Here is a 22,295-nt window from a genome sequence, read left to right on the forward strand (position 1 = left end):
GCACTGTTTTATTCTTAGCTTGTGCGTTTTAAGTGCTGTTCCCCAGTAAGCGCAAACAAGGCTCAAGAGAAGCATGCTGGGTAAGATGCTTTGAAGAAGAACGACGTTGATGGGCGTACCAGAGCCTGAATGAGTAACAAGGGTTGGAGTCGAGATTTTCTGTAATGCAGCTAAGTCAAAAATGAAATTCAAAAAGTGCATACATTACTAGTGGTGCTGTTGCTTATTCACAGAAATGAATGGTACCTTCAATCATGCAGCTTATGGCCTTGATATACCCATGCTTAAAGTTCTATTTCATTCTTTGCTTATAGAGTTTAAATATCAGATATACTAATATCACATTGTGTTTATTTATACAGCACTTCACACAGTAGATTGCTTCAAAGCAAGCAGCTTTATAGTATTAATCATGAAAGAAGACTGTCGGCGTTGCTTTCATTTGGAATTGCAACTTCAGTTTCTAATATAAAACAGCTCTACACTGTGTTCATTTTTTTACTCACGTCTGACCTCGACAACTGAACAGAAGAGATGAACCGGAGAATAGACAAATGGTAGTTCTCCAAAAAGTTTGATTTTTGGCAAGCTGTTTCAAACTTTTAAAATGAACTCCAAACAAGCTTTGTCTCAGCCTTATTTAGTTTAAAATGATGTCAGACCAATTTGTTTTTCTATTTTGCTGAGATAATAAGGGGTTTTAAGGTCACACTATATCAGAGAATGCTTCATATCCACACTGTAAAAAGTTTTCACCAGTTTCAACTTAAAAACTTAAGTTTAGCAGCTGCCTTAAAATTTTACGTTAAATCAACAAGTCATTTCAACTCACAAGTTAAATCAACTCATTTTTATTGTAATAAGTTAAAATGACTTGTAGTTTTAAGCTGATTTAACTTAAAATTTTAAGGCAGCTGCTGAACTTAGGTTTTTAAGTTAGTACGGTTTGTACAGTATAAAAACCATTACGCCTATGGAATGTCCCCATAAAACATGTAAACCCAACGTGTGTGTGTGTGTGTGTGTGTGTGTGTGTGTGTGTGTGTGTGTGTGTGTGTGTGTGTGTGTGTACCTGGTATTCATCACGTTGTGGGGACCAAATGTCCCCACAAGGATAGGAATACCAGTAGATTTTGACCTTGTGGGGACATTTCTTAGGTCCCCATGAGGAAACAGGCTTATAAATCATGCCCAATGAGTTTTTTTGAGGAAGTAAAAGTGTGCACAATCTCCTGTGAGGGCTAGGTTTAGGTGTAGGGTAGGTGTAGGGCAATAGAAAATACGGTTTGTACAGTATGAAAACCATTACGCCTATGGAATGTCCCCATAAAACATGTAAACCCAACATTTGTGTGTGTGTGTGTGTGTGTGTGTGTGTGTGTGTGTGTGTGTGTGTGTGTGTGTGTGTGTGTGTGTGTGTGTGTGTGTGTGTGTGTGTGTGTGTACCTGGTATTCATCACACACACACTTTTTACAGTGCATCAATGCCCACATGAAAAAAAATACTATAGTAATCTTTGGTAAACTGTAGTGTACTGTAGTTTATTAAAGTATTACTACACTTTTTACATTTATACTACAGCATACTCTAGTATTACCTATAATGAGTTAATAAAATGTGGTAAATACTGTACAAAATTTTAGTATTTATTATAGTAAACTGTAGTAAATTGTAGTACACTGTATATACTATAGTATGTACTAAATTTTGTTAATTTATACTAGCATACCTTAGTATTACCTATAATGAGTTAATAAAATGGGGTAAATACTGTACAAAAATTTAGTATTTATTATAGTAAACTGTAGTAAATTGTGGTACACTGTAGTATATAATAGTGTTTACAACATTTTGTTAATTCTGTACTACAGCATACTCTAGTATTACCTATAATGAGTTAATAAAATGTGGTAAATCCTGTAGGAAACTTTAGTATTTATTATAGTAAACTGTAGTAAATTGTAGTACACTGTATATATTATAGTATGTACTACATTTTGTTAATTTATACTAGCATACTCTAGTTTTACCTATAATGAGTTAACAAAATGTGTAAATACTGTAGAAAACTTTAGTATTTATTATAGTAAACTGTAGTAAATTGTAGTACACTAGAATATTATAGTATTTACTACACTGTTAATATTTACTACAACATACTATAGTATTATCTACAGTGAATTAATAAACTGTTGTAAATACTGTAGCAAACATTAGTATTTACTATAGTAAGCTACATTGTAGAACACTAGTATATCATAGTGTTTACTACACTGTTAATTTATATGACATACTATAGTATTAACTACAGTAAATTCATAAACTGTAGTAAATACTGTAATAAACTTTAGTATTTACTATAGCAAACTGTAGTACTGTGTACTGTAGTTTATTATAGTATTTACTACACTTTCCTAATGTATACTACAGCATACTGTAATATTAACTATAGTGAATTCATAAACTGTAGTAAATACTCTAGTAAACTTTAACTATAGTAATGTCACTTGGACGGACTGAGACGTGCGGATCCATTTGCAGCATTTTATTCAGGCAAACAAACACAAAGGGGCAGGCAGAAATCGTAGTCAAAACACAGGCAGAAGGTCGGGGCTGGCAGCGAGAATCAAACACGGGAGGGAGTCCAGGAGTCAAACACGGGAAAACAAACACGGGAAGAAACGCTCAGAAATGCAGCCGGGGCAATACAAGACTTCGCGAAGAAGCTGTGTGTGTGAGTGGCATATAAGCTGTCCGTGTGATGAGCTGCAGGTGTGTGTGTGTGAATGAGCTGCAGGTGTGAGCAGTGATCAGTGCAGTGAGAAACAGGGAGCAGGTGAGTGCAGTGATTAGTGCAGTGGCTTGTGGGGAATGAAGTCCATGATGTGTAGTGCAAGAGTTAATGACAGGACGACTCAATTCGTGACAGAGCCCCCCCCCCCCCCCCCCAAGGAGCGGCTTCCAGACGCTCTAACCACCTAATGAAACCGGAGGGTGGTGGAGCGGAGGCGGAACAGGGGGAGGGATGGAGGGCCAAGTCCATGTGGGGGTAATGGAGCTATGGACTGAGGCAGAGCAGACGGAGGGAGAAGCCATGGTGGAAAAAGGGTTGGCTCCTCCATGGGGCCGACCGACGGAGGTGGAGCCGGTGGAGCCCGAGGCGGAACCGGAGAGTCGATGGTCCTGGGCGACACAGAGGATCCGGAGGGCCAAGGCGGAACCCAAGGCTCTGGCGACCAAGGCGGAGATGGAGGTCCGGAGGTACGCGGCGGAGCCGGAGCGACAGAGGACCGAGGCTGTGCCCACGGGAGGGAGGAGGTCCACAGAGCCGGTAGGACGGAGTGACGAGGCGCAGACGGAGGAGTAGAGTCCAGAGGCGAAGGTGGGGCGACGACTGACCAGGGCGGAGCCGGAGGGACGATGGAGCCCGGTGGAGCTGGTGGACTGACGGCCGACAGCGGAGACGAAGGAGCAGAGAGCCGGGGTGGAGCCGCAGGGTCGGAGGGCCGAGGCGGAGTCCAGGACTCTGAGGCTGGAGGCGATGGTGAGGGATCCTCTAGCCAGGGCACCGATGGAGACTGGCAGTCCCACGGCAAGTCCTCTGCATCGAAGGTGGGTTGTGGGTGAGCAGAGGGACTGTCAGGAGACAGAGGTGGTGGGACTGGAGCAGTAGGGAGGGTGGGTGGGAAACTCAACAGTCCATAAATGGCCTCCGTGGCCTGAACCGGGCAGACAGGAATCTCAGGACGGCTGGACGGAACCAGCGGAGGCTCTGGAAGACTGGGCGGAACCAGCGGAGGCTCTGGAAGGCTGGGCTGAACCAGTGGAGGCTCTGGAAGGCTGGGCTGAACCAGCGGAGGCTCTGGAAGGCTGGGCGGAACCAGCGGAGGCTCTGGAAGGCTGGGCTGAACCAGCGGAGGCTCTGGAAGGCTGGGCGGAACCAGCGGAGGCTCTGGAAGGCTGGGCTGAACCAGCGGAGGCTCTGGAAGGCTGGGCGGAACCAGCGGAGGCTCTGGAAGGCTGGGCGGAACCAGCGGAGGCTCTGGAAGGCTGGGCGGAACCAGCAGAGGCTCTGGAAGGCTGGGCGGGACCAGCGGAGGCTCTGGAAGGCCGGGCGGGACCAGCGGAGGCTCTGGAAGGCCGGGCGGGACCAGCGGAGACTCTGGAAGGCCGGGCGGGACCAGCGGAGACTCTGGAAGGCCGGGCGGGACCAGCGGAGACTCTGGAAGGCCGGGCGGGACCAGCGGAGACTCTGAAAGGCGGCCATCTTGCGAACAGGCTCTGGAAGGGCGGCCATCTTGCGAACAGACTCTAGAAGTGAGGCCATCTTGTGAACAGACTCGAGAAGCATACTCTAGTATTAACTAAAGTGAGTTTGTAAACTGTAGTATACTGTTGTATATTATAGTATTTACTACACTTTATTAATGTATACTATAACATAATGTAGTATTAATCACTAAGTTACTATAGAATACTACGGAAATACAGTGTGTTCTGGTGTTCAGTAAATGGCGTTCTCTGTACAACTCTATACTTTTTGAAACTGCTACGAATAGATATAGTTTGTACTGTCATCTAAAGGACATTTTGTAAGGCAAACAATAAGATTGTACATTGCAAGAAAGTAGAGGAAAACAGTCACCCAGGACATATTAACAACATTTTGCTGTGACAAGCACCATGTCATTTATTCAAACAAAGTAAAAACCTTAGTTGAGTTCTGCATAAAAATTTGCATTCTTAAAAGGACATTTACTAAAGAATGAACATTATTCTGATCACATGCAAGCAACAAGTTTTCAGGACAATGTTCCCTCAGGGAAAACTGCTCAGATCTTTTCAATTTGATGACAGCAAAGACAAGATAGAAAAAAACAAAAACAAAGACAGAGTACAAGAAACCCAAAGCAGATTGCTTTCTGAAAGCAGATTATTCGTTAGCTCAGTTAAAATCTATTGAGGTCTCTGCCAACCCCTCATACATAAAATGATTCATATTATTATATATTTAAATGTATATAATTTCTACAATTACAAATATATTTAGATTGTATTCTACACAACAATTATTTATTTGACATATTATTATATATTTAAATAAATATGCATTCTGCAATTTGTGTACTAAACTTAATTACTAAACATCATTTTGGTGGACTTAAATTATTTGAGTAATTTGCCATGCATATGTACAGAATATTTCTTCTTAAATGCCATTAAACCCATGATCGTGATAATGGAATTATAACATTACTTAATAAAACATAATTTAATTAAAACAGATTTAGTTAGTAAGTAAATAATATATAGGTCACATTAAAATTGTCTTGGAAACATTTTATCTACCAAGTCTTCATAATTTACTTTAGCACTTTTCAAATGTTTCTTTTTTATTAATAGATTTTATTCTTTTACAAAGATCTCAACCATGAAAATCCTTTTTAAACTATGATGATTTTCCAGAGGCAAATTTATTGTATAAAATAGCTTCTGTCAATATTGTAGTGCAATGTACACCATAACAAACAACTTAGCCCCTAATGGTTTTCTACTAATGCTGTTTTCAAAAGCTAGTGCACTTGTTTACCAGGATACAGCAGTGTCATTAAAATGCAAGTTTAATATGAATAAAAAAATCAAAGAAAATGTCACAAAAATAAAATATTTTGTTTATTTGTTTATTTCCATGCACACAGTGCATAATCTTGTCTAATTATGCAAAAAAGTGTGAAAATATTATTTATTTGAGTTTATTTACTACAGTATACTTAAAATGATAGCTTTGGATTTAGACTCTTAGTCAAAAAACCTTAACCATTTCCAACCCAATCTCATGAGAAAAAAACTTTAACAATGTGGCGATTTTGCATGAATTTGTACAATGAGTTTCCTATGGAAATGTACAATCTTTAGTAACAAAATAAGCATGAAGATCCACCCCTAGCAAGCAGTTTTACAATATTAAACATGAAAGAAGATTGTCAGTGTTCCTTTCATTTGGAATTGCAGCTCTCCACTGTGTTCATTTTTTTACTCACGTCTGACCTCAACGACTGAACAGAAGAGATGAACCAGAGAACAGACAAATGGTTCTCCAGAAAGTTAGATTTTTGGCAAGCTGTTTCAAACTCTCGAAATGAACTTCTAACAAACATTGTTTCGGCCTGATTTTGTTCAAAATGATGCCAGACCAATTTGTGCTTCCATTTTCCTAAGATTATCAGGATTTTTAAGGTCACGCCATGTCAGAGAATACTTCATATCTGTCAGTGCCCACATGCAAAACTGTAGGGTACTGTAGGTATCAAACATATCACAACATGATTTTAGATTCTAGCTTTACATTTAGATTCTAATTCACTTTTCTTTTGTAATCTTAATTTTCAAGGCCATACATCATTCAGCCCGAAAGATAAAGGGTCTCAATGAGGCTCTATGTTTAGATTATTGACCCATTTTCAGTGGTTGAAAACCAAAAGTTGGCCACTTTGTATAAAACCAGTACTTATTTAATTTTAAGAACAACATCTGAAGAATAAATAATGTTGAAATTAGAATTGTATCTTGTTTCCCTCTATCAAAACAATATGTATAGAACACACATTTGAGTGCTAAAAATGCACTGAAATGGTTAAGTTGAGGCACATTACCTTGCTCTTTGTAGTCTATTCATAATATTCTGTATTTGAATCAGTGTCAAGGAAATTGGGAAGAAGGGATTTTATTATTTTTAAACAGCTTTTGAAGCTACCAAGAGTTTAATTGAAAATGGGTTGGATACTAAATTTGGACATAGAGCTGCACTGAGATCTCAATATCTCTGGGATTAAACAATATATGGGCTTAAAAATGAAGATTCCAAAAGAAAAGTTTCTTAGGAACCAAAATATAAAATCATATTAAGATAACTTGAATACTTCTTGAGTTACAGACATGCAAATTTTGGAAAAAAATAAATAAAATTTAGACACTCAGGCATGTCCTATACAATTGTTTTGATAGAGGGAAACAAGATGCATTTCTAGTTTCAGCATTACTTATTCATCAGACATTTTGCTTGAAATACAATCAGTATCAGCTGGATGTAAAGTGACCAACATTTGGTTTTCAAGCCCTGAAAATGGGTAATATTCAACAATCTGAAAATGGATCCAGATTTAGATCTCCATATCTCTGCGACTAAATTATGCAGGACCTTAAAAATGAAGATTCTAAAACAAAAGTTTATAAAGAACTAGAATGTAAAAGCATACGGCAATATCTTTAACACTTTTTGAGTTATAGGCACGTGAACTTTGGAAAAAGAATATTTATGGAACTCAGACAGGTATGTTTAATGCAGTCGTTTTGACAGAAGGAAACAAGATACATTTCTAGTTTCAACATTATTTCTTCTGCAGACATTCCTTTTTGAAAGAAAAGAAGAATCATATTTTTGCAAATTGACCCACATTGGGTTTTTAACCATTGAAATGTGTAATTAATGATTTACACCTAAAGCCATATTGAAATGCTGGTAACACTTTACAATAAGGTTCATTAGGTAAACATTAGTAAATGTATTAACTAACATGAACTAACCATGAGCAATACATTTGTTACTCTATTTACTAATCTTTATTAACATTAGTTAACGGAAATACAGTTGTTCATTGTTTGTTCATGTTAGTTCACACTGCATTAACTAATGTTAACAAAATTTTAATAATGTATTAGTAAATGTTGAAATTAACATTAACAAAGATTAATAAATGCTGCATAAGTGCAGTTCATGTTAACTAATGTGGTTAACTAACGTTAACTAATGAACCTTATTGTAAAGTGTTACCGAAATGCCAATATCTCTGGAACAGAACAATGTAGGGCCTTAAAAATGAAGATGCCAAAAGGAAAATATCTAAATCTCTACCCAATATCTAAAAGGACATTAAGATATCTTTAATACTTCTTGAGGTACAGGCCAGCAAACTATGGAGTAAAAACTTGAAAAGTGCCATTTTCCTATTTTTGAATGGTCATCATTGGCACATAATGTAACAAAGATGGCTAAAGTCAACAGATTTCACTAACAGAAATACCAATGTCTGTGTAAAAGTAAAATTATGACACTACAATTGGTTGCTATTTACACTAAGTGAAAATAGCATATTTTCTTAATGATAGATGCGATTTACAATAAGTACAAATAACTATAGATTCTATTTACACTATGTTGAAATAGCAGGATTTTCTGATATTTATAATACTTAATGCAAATAGACGCAATTATTTTCACCTCAGTATTGTAGTACATTAAAACAGTATGCAGTAATTATGTACTGAGTGCAAATTATAGTTTTAATTCAGATTTATTAAATGGTACTGACTTATTGGGACAATAAGCCCTCCCTACACCTAGCCTTACCCTAACCGATACTTTATTTTCAACTTCTCAATTATGTCCTTCCTTTTTATTGAAAATAAATGCCTTTCTGATATGATATGAGATTTGAAAAGAGAGAAAAAAAAGTTCACCAGAAAGGGGATTTGAACCCAGATCAGTCACGTCTGAAAGAATGAAGCATGCAATTAACCTCTGCACCACCGGAGCTGACAATTAACAGCCATCATTTGTAGTGTTGACTATCTCAATCACACATTGGTGGATGGAGTTAGTGTAAATAGCCTCTGCCAAACAAGGCAGGCTATTTGCACTTAGTGTAAACACTCTGAATTTATATTTACTGAGTGGATTACCCAGTAAATATTAATCTATAGCATTTAATATTTTGGCTTTCATCACTATACATGTTTATCTTTCTTCAGAAAAAAAAAAAATATTGCAAAATCAAACATTTTAGCCCGGGGAAGTTTTTGAAATTTGGTTGATTTGATATGGAATGTCCATGTAGTAAACTTTAGTATACTCTTTAGAAACAAAATTTAAGCATGAAGATCCACCCATAAACTGAACCCTCAGTGGGGCATAAGCAGATCATACAAAAAAAAAAAAAAAAAAAAAAAAAAACTGATTACCATGAGAGTGCGTTGCAAATTTCCTCTCTGTTTTCTTAAAGGATGTATTGGATGCATTCCCCAAGCCTGTCAGTCTGAGCATATGCACAATTTAGAAATTATACTTAAATACTTCAGTCCACTTTGCAGGGTGTTTATAATGCCTCTAGTGTTGCTAACCCAAAAGCTGGATGGTCACAGTCAGACACTAACAATCAATCCAGCACTGTAATGTCAGAATGCCTACAGCGCTGAAAAAAAAAGCAGTGGATACACACCACACTAAGCTTTACCTCGAGCTATTGAAGTGCATCATTTCCATCCCCAAACACAGCAGTCACAGAATTTTAACAAAAATTCCAACAACACCGGAAGTGTCACAACTGTAAACAAATGAATATTTGAGTCGGCTTCAAATTGCCTCATTAATATTTCATCTTCCGCAGCAGCGAGACAACTAGAATGCACTCTGTTTGCACCGAACGCGAAATCTTTGTTTACCTACTGTCTCTGATGCTAACGCTATAGCTGTGGTAAGTAAAGCGCTCCATTCTTAGAGAGACCGTGAAGAGTCGCTTTTAGAGCGTCGCTTTTAGAGTGTCGCTCAGTCAAAGTCACATCAGGCTGTTATCTATCTCACTGCCTTTCAGGAAGGGCACCACAGCTTCAAAACTGGCAAGAGCGATGTTATTTGAGTTTGTGTGCGCTGCTGACTCATATTGGAAATAATGGGAATGCTACAGCTGTCACATGGGTCCTGGGAAAATGAAATCGTGTTATTCTGCACCCGGTGAACAGCCAGGATTGAAGTAACAACATCCACCTACCAATGCAAGCGAAGGGGATCTGGTGTCTTTGCATAAGTGATATTTTTAGTGAACACTCTGCGCTGGTCTCGAAACTGCGTTCAGTGGTGAAATTGAGGCCCGAGTGCCAGTTACATAAGAACATTACAACGGCTCATAGACATCCCTTTTCCACCACAATGAGCATTGCCCCAGGCTTGTCATTAACCTTGACTATGTGTTTTTTCCAAACGGGGACCTTGTGAACTCCGGTGCATGTTGGTGGGTTTGTATGTTGTGTCCGCAACAGAAATAAAGACCGGGTCAGATATCTACAGTCGAGAGCCCTCAGGGGTGTGTGTTGGACCCGTGGCTATTATTACTCATCACATTCTCAAACAGGCACCGATGGAGAGCAATGCATTTGACTATTCATGATACTGTATTTTACACTTGAATGGCCAGCACTGCAATGCCTTATGGATTAAAATAAGAGCCAAACCAAAATGCCTTAAAGGCAGCCTCCATGTGCACCGGCTTTGACGCATTCAGCTGTTGTGCTGAAAAATGCACTGCTCACCGAGTCAAATAAGCATTTGGAGCAACCTGTTAAAACTGCAGAAGAATAAAATACATGCCAAAAAATGTGTTGGATCACGTTTTGTGTTTTTATGCTTTTAATTCATCTAGTATACAAAATCTTCCTTCTAAAAAGGTGAATACACCATATATAGTAATTTAGTAATTTTTAGAGTACTGTTTAAATTTAAATTTATTGCAATGACTATTTAGAATTAGAACTGCAACTGCAAATGTAAGCTGTATAATGTGACTTCATGGTGAATAAGAGCATGAAATGACTTATGTAACAGCATCATGCTGTAGAATATCAACAATTATCTGTGTCTACAGTATAGACAGATAGATAGATAGATAGATAGATAGATAGATAGATGATAGATAGATAGATAGATAGATAGATAGATAGATGATAGATAGATAGATAGATAGATAGATAGATAGATAGATAGATAGATAGATAGATAGATAGATAGATAGATAGATAGATAGATAGATAGATAGAGTACTAACTAGCAAGCCTTTTATCAAACTAAACAGATAAATACTTACACGTACACTGCTGCTCCAACCTTTTACTAAATATGGTGTGAAAGAACTGCTTGTACTATTTTCTCCCTATTGGATTAATTAATTCTCGTATTGTTCTCATTTGAGAGTCGCTTTGGCCAAAAGCCTCTTTTAAATCAATAAATGAAAATAAATAAATGTGTAAAACTGCTAGGGCTGGGGAAACACAGCCAAAGTGTTGCTCTAGCACAAAAACTGCAGCTAGTAACAGACCTATAATGTACTGACTAACCAAATAGTCTATATTCACAACTGCACATAGCGTTTTACCAATACACATATAACACGCTGTAAAAAGGATTTGAAATTGGGGATCAACATTTGTTAGAGAACCTTTTTTGTTGATGGAATAATGGAGAGAATGCACTAATTTTATTTAGGAAATTCATTCAAAATTAAAAAATCTTGAATTAATCGTCTCCTTTGTTGGAGACTGCCTCTTGTCTTCGTAAGCGTTCTGCATTTGCAAATCAGTCTGAATGCGCAATATAATGCCGTTAATGGAAAGAAAATTTTTAAAAAGTAAGTAAACAACTCACAAACTTAGATATAATCAGTTTGTTATGTCGAAATAAGATTTAAAATGGGATGAAAACATGATCTGTGGGAGTTTTTAGTGAGTAATCCGCTTAGTGAAATTTTAAATAAATCTCCTTATCTGTGACCAATACTGTATTTACAGAGCTTTGATGACTGATGATCTGAAACATTCAAAAATAGTTAAAAATTAACTATTAAAAAGAACAGCTGAACATAAGTATTATTTTGGAATAAATGTAAATGTCTTAAAAAAGAATTATGAGATTCATACTTGGCTTTAATTAATAGAATATTGATTGCATTGTTAATGCTAAATTGTAAAATACGTAGTGTAAGTAATATTTCGTTAACCCAGAAAATGCGACTGCACTGCAAACATGTATTTGTGTCGCTTACAGGCAAAATATCTAAAAAGTAAGTAAAAGAAGTAAAAAATTAAGTGAGTTTTTGCTTTAAACAGGCAAAATAATCTGCCAATGCAGTAAGCAAAATAATCGTATTTCAAGCAGACAACTAGATTATTTTTCTTACCCCATTGGCAGATTATTTTGCTTGTGTCAATCAAAAACTCACTTAAATTTGACTTATTTTTTTTCTGAAAACAATACTATAACTTTTACTTGTCTCGAAAATCCTTCTTGATTTAAGAATTTTTAGATATTTTGGCCGGAAACAAGACAAAAAAAATCTAAGAAAATATTTTTTTGCAGTGTGGGACATGAATTTAGATTTGATTTAGAAAAGAAAAAAAAGACACTGCCTCATCGTTTCAGAACATCACCACACACCACTGCTGTCTAGAGTAAATATAAATTACATATAAAGTATAAACCATTCACTTTGGTTGCATAAAGAAGCATTGACTAAATATACTTCTTCATTTATACAAGGATGAGCATCAGTTTTCATTTTCCAAACATTCCCAATATAACATTTTTGTTAGTATGTAATTTCTGAAATGGTCCTATTCAGACAGAAATCTTCATTGAGGAGCTTACTTTATGATTTGAATCTCATCTGAGTTGAACACATCTGTGTTTTTCTCACACAATCTCTGTATAAATTATGGAGCAAATTACCAACTGTTCTTTGGATAACTCTGGGATCCTTTGAGAAATCTAATCCCATACGGATAGAATGTTTTGAATTTGGTATAATTTTTTCACATCTTCTCCTCGTTTATTTTGACCTTCAACAAATATTGTAACTAAAGCTGAACTCCTGCGTGCAGCATCTTTATTACAGACGGAAATCTTTTTGCCAACTTCCAGGGTAAAATAACATTTAAAGGTTCAAATTTTGCTGGCATCCTGTTTTACAATTTGAGTTAAAGACAAGAGTCTGATCACAGAATGCTCAAAAACGGTTGTAGAATTCAGTCAAAGAGCATTAAAGAAATAGTAAGAAAGTCATTCAGGTTGGGACAGGTTTTAAATAATTTTGGGTGAACTCATGTCATTGATTCATATCCATGTGGGTTGCCAGGGGAGTCAGAGTTAGTTCTCGCCCTTGAGTTACTGATACTAATATTCTAGTCTCCCGTCTGACCATCCTATTTTGCCCTCGGATAAAACACTTAACTCCAGTTTACTCCAGGGGCCCTATGACATGTCACATCACTCCTCATACCTCTCATCGTACAAGCCTTCAGGCCACAGAATGACAATAAAGGTTAGAAAAAGTGTAATCAATCAAAGGAGCTGAGTTTTTCTTCTCGATACAAAAAGTTATGTAAATTACCCGACTGAGGACACACTTCTAGCTGACAAAAGTTCATCATTGATGGTGTAATCAATAACGATTGATTTTCTCCACAGAGTTGACCTTTAAATAAAGATTTGGCAGTGACATACCTCATAACAGATTCTGCCGCATCTCTATGGTAAAAAACAAGGGAAAACACACAGCAAGCAAGATTACAAAAACAACATACACTTTTATTTAGCAAATAGAAAGGGGACGTTTTATACAAACTGTAAACTAGGTACTGTAATAAATTTGTTGGGTATACCTTGAAGAACTGCAGCACACATATGAATCTGTACAGCGACTGTGAATTTTCCAAGTAGGACATAGTTGTGGACTTGCATCCTTAGTGGTCCTGGAACAACATTCCTGTCAACCAATTAACTTTTTAGGTTAGGTTTGGGGTCAGGGATAGGATTATTCCAGGCTCAGTACAAGTTAAGCTCAGTCAATGTTCCAGTTGTCCTTCCTCTTCTTTCAAAAAGCAAAACTTTGGGTTATGATTAAAACGAACCGAGCCAATACAAGATTTAAGTGTATATCTACACTCTTAAAAATAAAAGTGCTTCACGATGCCATAGAAGAATCTTTTTGTCTAAATGGTTCCATAAAAAAAACTTTAACATCTGAAGAACCTTTCTGTTTCACAAAAGGTTCTTTGTGGTGAAAGAAGGTTCTTCAGAATATATAAAAGGTGAGAAAGAGATGGTTCTTTAAAGAACTTTTGACAGAATGGTTCTTTGTGGAACCAAAAATGGTTTTCTATGGCATCGCTGTGTAGAACCTTTTAAAGCACCTTAATTTTTAAGAGTCTACCAACCTTTTTTGTGTAAAGTTATATCCAGCTTTATAGTTCTGTCATCAGAACAACACCACAAACTCTAAAATTACTCTACAAATTATTTAAATTAAATACTGCACCATTTTTAGCTATTAGCTTCACATTGTTGCTTTCAATCCTTTAAAAGTGGCCCAATTAATGTTCATGAACAAATTCCTTACTGTAAAACATTTTTAGTAAACATGGTTGTTATTTAAACTTGTACTGAACCCGGAGTATTCCTTCAAGGCTGCCACTGGGGCTTCAAAAACATTTTCAACCAATCATTTCTGTCTGGTTTTGGGGGTAGCTCATGTTAAAGACAGGACAAGAATGTTGTTTCAGGACAAACAAAACATGTTAATCTAGGAAAGCATCCTACTTGATGGAATCACAGAAGCCATGGTGCTTTAACTGCATGACAAACCCACATGAAAACAACACATACACTTGTTTTCTCTACTCACAATTAAGGACTTAAAGATAAAAAGCACTTGTGTTCACATCTCTATTTTAACATCTTACAACACAGGTTTTTTTTCTTCTTCTCCTGTTTATTTTACAATGCGCTAATTTCATTGAGCATCTGAGGTTAAGGTTGTATCACCTTGGAATGAACGTTCATAAATAGTGGTGCAATGCAGCTGATAAAGTTATGATCCAAGGGGGTTGTGCTGCCACTGTCACACAGAATCGTAAGCTTGTCAACAGTTGTCATTTTCAACCTCCTCCGAAGGAGCAGAAATCAACAGCTCTCAACCTAATATCACTGGTTTGTGTAAGTATACAGAACAACATCTGCGGAATCAAAAGATAAACCTACAATCTTTGGTAAAAAAGAAAACAAGAAAGTGGCTCACTGTTATTTTATTCACTTCTAATTAAAGGACCACCCGTGATTCCCAAGTGTTTCTGGGAATACCTTAGCATTTGCAGTAAAAGAAGCACCTGGGACTTTTCAGAATGTCACAGAGGTTCATTTTAAATGCTAATCGCCTCATTGGAGAGAACAAATCTGATGTTGCTTTACTGAACGCTGCTGAAACCAACCATCTTAGCATTTGGGCCAAATGTGGAGGTCATTAAGATAATCTTTCTCTGAAGTAAATAAAACATATAGCTGAATAATTCCATAGCAGCATTGTGCAGAACGGGTCTTTGACAGGCAGATGAGTAAACAAAGTCTTTTGGAAAATTCCCTGGAGCAGATGTCCAATTTTAGACAAATATGTGCACTGAAGTCTGTTCATCTAGTCTCTCTGTCTCCCAGTTGCACGTACATATTTACTCTACTCATATAGTTCGGAGTCAGACATACTGAGCGGTTGTAGATCATTCTGTCAAGCTTTTAGAAAGGAGGAGAATATTAGGGTATGTGAGAAGGAGGCTGGCAAAGGCTGCTGATCATGATGTCCTCAGCATTTTGGCACAGGGTATTACTGAAGGCGAAATATGAGAGACTTTCTCCTGTGGACTATGTGAGTTATGAGAGTCAATGTGAACTTAATGGGTTTATACGATCAGCGAAAAAGGGGCAAACTGATCCAAAAGCTACCTTGATTGATTTTGGTCTGGTTTGCTTTTCTTTTTTTTTTTCCTAATGCACTCTGAAAACAAGCTTATGCGTATCAGTTCGGTCAAATCCCAATGTTCATGGGAAGCACTCATTGGATGGTAGGCCCTGGAATTAACTTAGATCAAGGGCAGTTGCATAACCCAACAAAACAGCTCAACAAATTATTAAAACTAGGATGGCAGTTTATACGCCACAGATTCTGTTGGGGCAGAATGGTTAAATTGTTTCAAGGCAGATTGAGAGACAATGTACCTAAGGATGTGACATATGTTGGTAAATCACACTTCCACCCATCTAACAGCTGACATAACAGTTCAGGGGTTGGATTCCGCACAATAACTATATGCATGATGCAAGATGGTTTTCATCCTGGATATGCTTTGAAGCGTTAGAAGGACCTACAGAGTGCTTCTCATGGTGTTTTCGGAAAGGTCACAACATCTCTCTGGGTGGCTGGACAGATGCGTTGCATAAGTTACAGTAATTAAATTTTTCCATTTTGCATTAGCGGTATTTCACACTGTCCTAGAGCAAAGTTCATCCACATAGTTGGCAAAAGAAACTGTTTAAAGGCAGCCGTGGTGCCTGAAACTACTTTTGTACGTTTAGAGTGGATGGAATCAAAGAGGAAAAGCAGAACTGGGATTCACGTGAGGCTTCTTCTATCATTTAAATACACCGCGATGGATACAAGTACACCGGTGGCAGGTCTCTTGTGCACAGGGTTTAAAATAAAACATTTTCCCTCTTAAAGCGTGAGAATAATGACAATCGAAGTGCAGGTAACGACCGATGAGATTACCACTGGGATCGTATTTTCCCTGTGCAGTCCTGCGCTGTGACAAGTGAAGGGTTGGCGGTGTGGAAGGGGGTTGGGTTGGGTAAGGAAGGGGTATTTGACATCAAAATATATATAAAAATTACATCCAAATATTATGGCCACTTCCACAGCTGATAAATCACATAGCAGAAAAATCCACTGCTCCCTGACTTCTTTGACACCACACCAATGCACGCAGAGAAGACTAGGATGAGAATGGCTACTGCTCTCATGTTACATTATGGGGTGGTTTGCACATACAAATTCACAACTAGCAGCGTAAGGAGACGTTGACTTGGCCAACTCTGATAAATGTTGAAAAATATAAACAACACTATGTACATTTTATTGTCGACAGTAGACGCAACCGAATTTCTCTACTCGTGAGCCATAAACTCACCTACAAGATATTTTACTAGTGATCTAACTCTTGTCATCATATTAACAACAGCAGTTCTACCACAACCACATGGGCATGCGCATGTATACACGTTTCAAATGCATAACATGTATACATATGCATACATGGTTATTCACATTACTTTCCATTTATGTCTTGAGACAACTGACCTGTTAACATCAATAATAAACGCTGCCAATATTTTGCAGATAGTTATCCAGCATAAAGTGCCTTCAATGGGAACATTCTTTTGTTTTCCGCAAGTTTCATTTAGTCCAAGAAATGTTTTTAAGGTTCTCAGTGAAGCTTTTTTGGATTCCTGTATAGAAACAAGGATTCTTTGTTGGGCTTCGATTTCGCCCAGTGCTCAGCATGTTATGGATTTGTGCTGCCCGTTTTGTGTTATGGGGTTTATCTTTTCTAGCGAGACATCTGCATCGCTATCCAAATTGTCTGACATGGAAGGTGACAGTTTCTCAAAGGTCTTTATCCCAGAGTCGTCCTCCCTCTTCTGGTTCTCCTCCTCCTGGCAGAGGATACTGTGAGGGATCACATAGTTGCTGTTGTTGCCCTCCTTGGGAATGTGGCCCTTAGGCTGATACTGAGAAGTAGACGGAGGGCCACCGTTGTTGTTGATACTAACAATCTCTATAGCGTTGCTGCCTGGGCAGAGTCGATGGCAGCCTAGAAGAATGGAGAACGCCTTTCGGAAGTCAGCATTGAAGGCATAGATGATGGGGTTGAGTGAAGAGTTGGCCCAACCGAACCAGACGAAGACGTCGAAGGTGGTGGAACTGATGCACAAGAAGTCAGAGCTCTCGTTCGGGTTACAGAAAGGAACCATGCAGTTCAAAACGAAGAAGGGCAGCCAGCAGCACACGAAAACACCCATGATGACCGAGAGGGTTTTGAGAACTTTGGTTTCACGCTTGAAGGACATTTTGAAGGAACTTTCGGACTCCATACTGGCGTTGTTACCCATGCTACTGTGGCGGTTCTTGGCGCTTTCGGCCGCTCTTTCGAGCGCCGAGATCCGGCGTATCTGCTTCTGGGCGATGCGGTAGATGCGGGTATAAGTGACCAGCATGATGGCCACGGGTATGTAAAAACTGATCAGGGAAGAGGAGATGGCATACGTCCGATTAAGGCTGGAGTCGCAGTTGTCTGGAGGAAGCTCACTGTAGGTGCCGTTCAGCTCTGTGTAACTGGTGGCCTGGGCTTTGTGCCAGTTTAGCTGCACGGGGATGAAGGAGATAAGGATGGACAGCGTCCACGCCACACTTATCATGATGAACGCCACCTTGGGTGTCATCTTGCGCTCATAGCGGAATGGGCTAGAAATGGCCCAGTAGCGGTCCACGCTGATGACGCACAGATTCAAGATGGAGGCAGTGGAGCACATGATGTCAAAGGCCACCCAGACGTCGCAGAAGGCGCCAAATGGCCAAAACCCTACAATCTCGGTGGCCGCTTTCCATGGCATCACCAAAATGGCCACCAGCAAGTCGGAAATAGCCAGCGATATAACAAAGAAGTTGGTGACTTTTGAGCGCAGGTGGCGAAACTTTGTGACGGCAGCGCAGACCAACGTGTTGCCCAGGAGGGTGGTCAGGATGAGGAGCGAGAGGAAGCAACCAGTCAGAACTCGCTTCGACGAATCGCGCTGCGACACACTGCTGTCCAGGACCGTGGAGTAGTTCACATCCATGGCTTTTTCATCGAGTCGAATGAGCAGTCACCCCATAATTCCAGACCAAACCGAGAGTGCTTACACAGGAATCGGAGCAACTAGTTGATCTGGTTTGTCTGACGCTATGCTGACTGTAGCAGTCATCTTGCAAAACACATATCATCATTTCAATGTAAAAATCTCTCGAGGAGCTCAAAAATAGATCCATTAACTCCCACAGATCTTTCCAGTGAACATAATATGACTAAAAGTGAAGAAAATACATACATTTAGTCTAATCACTTCACCTTGCTCATAAACAGATTAGCGTTTAATTAAGACTGTCTCTGCTTTCAGTACCTTGTCAGCAGTTTGTTCATCGTCCCACAGCATACTCTCCCAAAGAGGTTAAGCAAACATAGGCAGGCGTGATGATTAGCCTTATATATGAGTTTATCGATAGTCTATTGATCGGATTGCCGCTGCGTTGGTCTGATTTGTCCCCGTTAATGACAGCTGAAGCGCGTCCGTGTCATGTTGTTCCCAAAGCAGACTCTGTTCCAGAGAGAGAACGGGTGACAGTTCGTTTGAGAAACAGCTGGAGGTGCGCATTTCACATCCTTTCTGTCGAACAAGATTTCTCCGCTCGCTTTCTCTTGCGCTTTGCCAAAACGCTTCACTTAACCAACAACAAAACAAAGTAGTTCATTCCTCTTTGCGTTGCGTTCCTGAATACATCCTATAATGTGTTGCGTTCAGCGCATCTCGATTCTTCTGATCATAAGCTGCAAACGCACCAGACTCAACAGTAAAGTCATAGTCGCAATTTGGCGCACTTCTCACGTTTCAGGTGTCCGATTTGTCCCCGTTCCATCTTGCGCGTTAAGAAAAACATCTTCCTGTCTTTAGTTTTCCTTAAAGGTGATTTTAAAGCGTTTGCATCGGTCCTGTAAGGAAAGGCTGTTGTCGTCCCATGCACATTATGTGGAATTACAGCTCTCTCGTCCTGTCGCGCAGCATCTCATGTGCATTACCAGTGGAGCGTGCATATTCGAGCAATGTCAACTTTACAATGCATTACTAAAAATGAAAAAAATAAAAGTTGGAAAAAAAAACTCAAAAAAGAAAAGAAAAAAAGACATTAGTTATGAAAGCATCTATTGATTTTAATTTCTGCACCGTTGAAATTGCATGTCTGTCTCTGGGGACTGATGCAAATAGTCTTGAGCATCCTCAGGTTTGTTTTTGTCAGTGCAATAGTTTCCTCGAGTTTTTCAGTAGGCTTGCGGTCTTCTGTGCTGGGCTTGCTCTGAGAAGCTCTTAATAGGTCTGAAATTATGGCAAGCTGTTTTAACATGTATTCCTTCAAACAAATGTTATGTTATTAGAAATTATTTTTTAAACACTAGTAAGAAATCAGATAGTGTCTAGTATCTTTGGTAACACTTTATTTTAATGTATCCTTGTTACATCTGTTCCATGTGCTTAGTATTATAATAGCAAGTAGTTACGCATAAATACATGCAAGTAACCCTAGACCAAACCCTAATCCTAAACCTAACCATATAGTAAGTACTTGTAGTTAATTAATATTGCTCAGTACTTAAATGTATAATTACACTGTAACAAAGACACCTTATAAAGTGTAACCGTATCTTTTTCCAATTTAATTTCACCAGAGGCACTTCATTAAATAAAAGCACTTATTCAATAGTGATTAGTATCTGATAATTTAGTTATTTTTCCTGACACAATTAATGACAAGAAACTGACAAGAAACAAGTGTCACTTTTTTGTCATTTAATTCTTTGGTGATCTGTGGTTCAGATATCAAATAATCAAGTCATATTCCAGTACTCATTCTTATTCCTGTTTTATATATATATCTAGTGATAACAGCTTTGATAATTCAAGTTATTTAATGAATACTTGCTATTGAGATATGAAAAATGAAAATAATAATAATAATAATGAAAATTTTAATAAATAAAGTAAAAAGATGCTGGTCAATAATATATTCATAACAAGTAATAAAAAAATAAGAGCCGGCAAAGAAATAGTAGTTATTCTGAAGAAGAAAACATTAAGTTGGCTTGCCATACTTAAGTACCTTTGAAGGAGGGGGTAAAAAAAAAACAGATATACATGATTCAAATATTCATTTAATCGGACATTTAATTTCTCCTAGTTGCAAAATAATTACACCCACATCATGCATCATTTTTTTTAAAATGCTTAAACATCAATACAGCTTAATGAGAAATACATTATATGCTTTCAAAACACGGAATGCAATTCCAATGAAATAACCTTAAAACTAGATCAGAACAGGTTATTTTAAGAAAAATACAGGGCTTAGCAGGCTTTTGCATATGAAATGGCCCAACGAGGCCATCTGCTGGGTCAAATTATTTAGGGATGTGATTGTGAATGAGTGTCATTATGACAGCATAGAAACCAGGTTGTCTGCAGTCACCTTGTCACTATATTTCAATGTGAAAATCTTTTACAATATATACAATATTTGTATTTTTTATTTATTTTTGCATTTTCTTAAAAAAAACATGAAGAGGTACAGTAGAGTGATATTATCAGATAGGAGTGCCACAGTACTTTGACATACTGTGGTCTTGAATGATTAGCACATTTATTATATAGTGTCATATGTGGTACATGTTTAGGTATATTTTGGCAATTTTGTCAAAAGTTTTCTAGGCACACTCTATGCACATTCAAAGCACAGAGTTATACATATTTTAATTGCTTATGTGTTTCAGTATAGGCCAGCTTCAATATTCAATTGTAAGGCAAGTCAGATGTTGTGCTCTATCCAGCAGAACATTAGGTTAATGACAGTACCTTGGACAGCGCCCGCAAATGCATCGCCCGGGTTAATAAAGCAAATCCTACGGCTTACCACAAGCCTTCTCATTGGACTTGCCTGACTCTTAGTACATGGGGGTCAAGCTTTCTATTGGTTTCAAACGAAATATTTGATAGCCATTCAGTTAGAAGGATTTTCAAGTTCATTTAGCCCTAGCACAAAAGTCAGCAAGAATCAAGTGACAGTTTCAGGCCACAGCACAAATGAGCCTTTTGTGCCTTTGTCAGTGTTATCGGACCCTTGATAGAGCTGTAATATACCTTCCAAAGGTAAAGTTCCTTGATTCGTTTTGGCTCGGCAAGGACAGCCAAGTCTAATCTTTAACTTTTTTTAAAGTGTTTTCGAGTATTAGTCCATAATCTTCTGAAAGTCTTTAAGGCTAACATAAGCTGAGAGCTAATGATATGAATTTCAGCTGATAAGCAACTAAGGTTGTGTAAAAGATCTGCCTTTCTGCTTGATATCTTCACATGTTGTTTACAGCTGAGTGTTTTCCAAGAAACTCAATGATCTAACAAAGAGGTCCAGGGAGAGGACAGCCAAACACAAAGCTATTGATGCGTTCAGTCGATTTCTCGAGTATATCAGAGGCACAATTATATTCGATGAGCAATCTTCACACTAGAATGAGATAGCTAGACGGATGGGATTTCTCCTAGACTTGACCGTGTAAAACAGAGACTGATATCGTTTACTTGGTTGTACCCACTGTAAATTCAAAAGCAAAATTTTTATATTCAACAACCCAAATATTTTAGGATTATAGCATTGAGTGTTTCATATGCACTCAAAATAGAGCTTAAGATTTGTCTTTCCTCCACAAAAAAAGAAGGCTAGATATACAGTGGTGTGAAAAAGTGTTAGCCCCCTTCCTGATTTTTTTTTTTTTTTTTTTTTTGCATGTTTGT

The 22,295-nt window shown here is 38.1% G+C and overlaps 1 protein-coding gene across 1 annotated transcript; it reads right to left on the reverse strand.

The window, feature by feature from the left end:
• Positions 1-13,383: 13,383 nt before the first annotated feature.
• drd1b (dopamine receptor D1b) lies at positions 13,384-19,682 on the reverse strand. The gene has a single exon (XM_073824924.1). It carries the CDS (start codon positions 18,540-18,542, stop codon positions 17,202-17,204), a length of 1,341 nt encoding a protein of 446 aa, XP_073681025.1. The 5' UTR covers positions 18,543-19,682; the 3' UTR covers positions 13,384-17,201.
• Positions 19,683-22,295: the final 2,613 nt, after the last annotated feature.

Source organism: Garra rufa, chromosome 19 (genome assembly GCF_049309525.1).
Source record: "Garra rufa chromosome 19, GarRuf1.0, whole genome shotgun sequence".
Taxonomy (NCBI): Eukaryota; Metazoa; Chordata; class Actinopteri; order Cypriniformes; family Cyprinidae; genus Garra; species Garra rufa.

Excerpts from the sequence above, each read along its gene's own strand:
- drd1b (XM_073824924.1), bottom strand. The coding sequence starts at position 18,542 with ATGGATGTGAACTACTCCACGGTCCTGGACAGCAGTGTGTCGCAGCGC.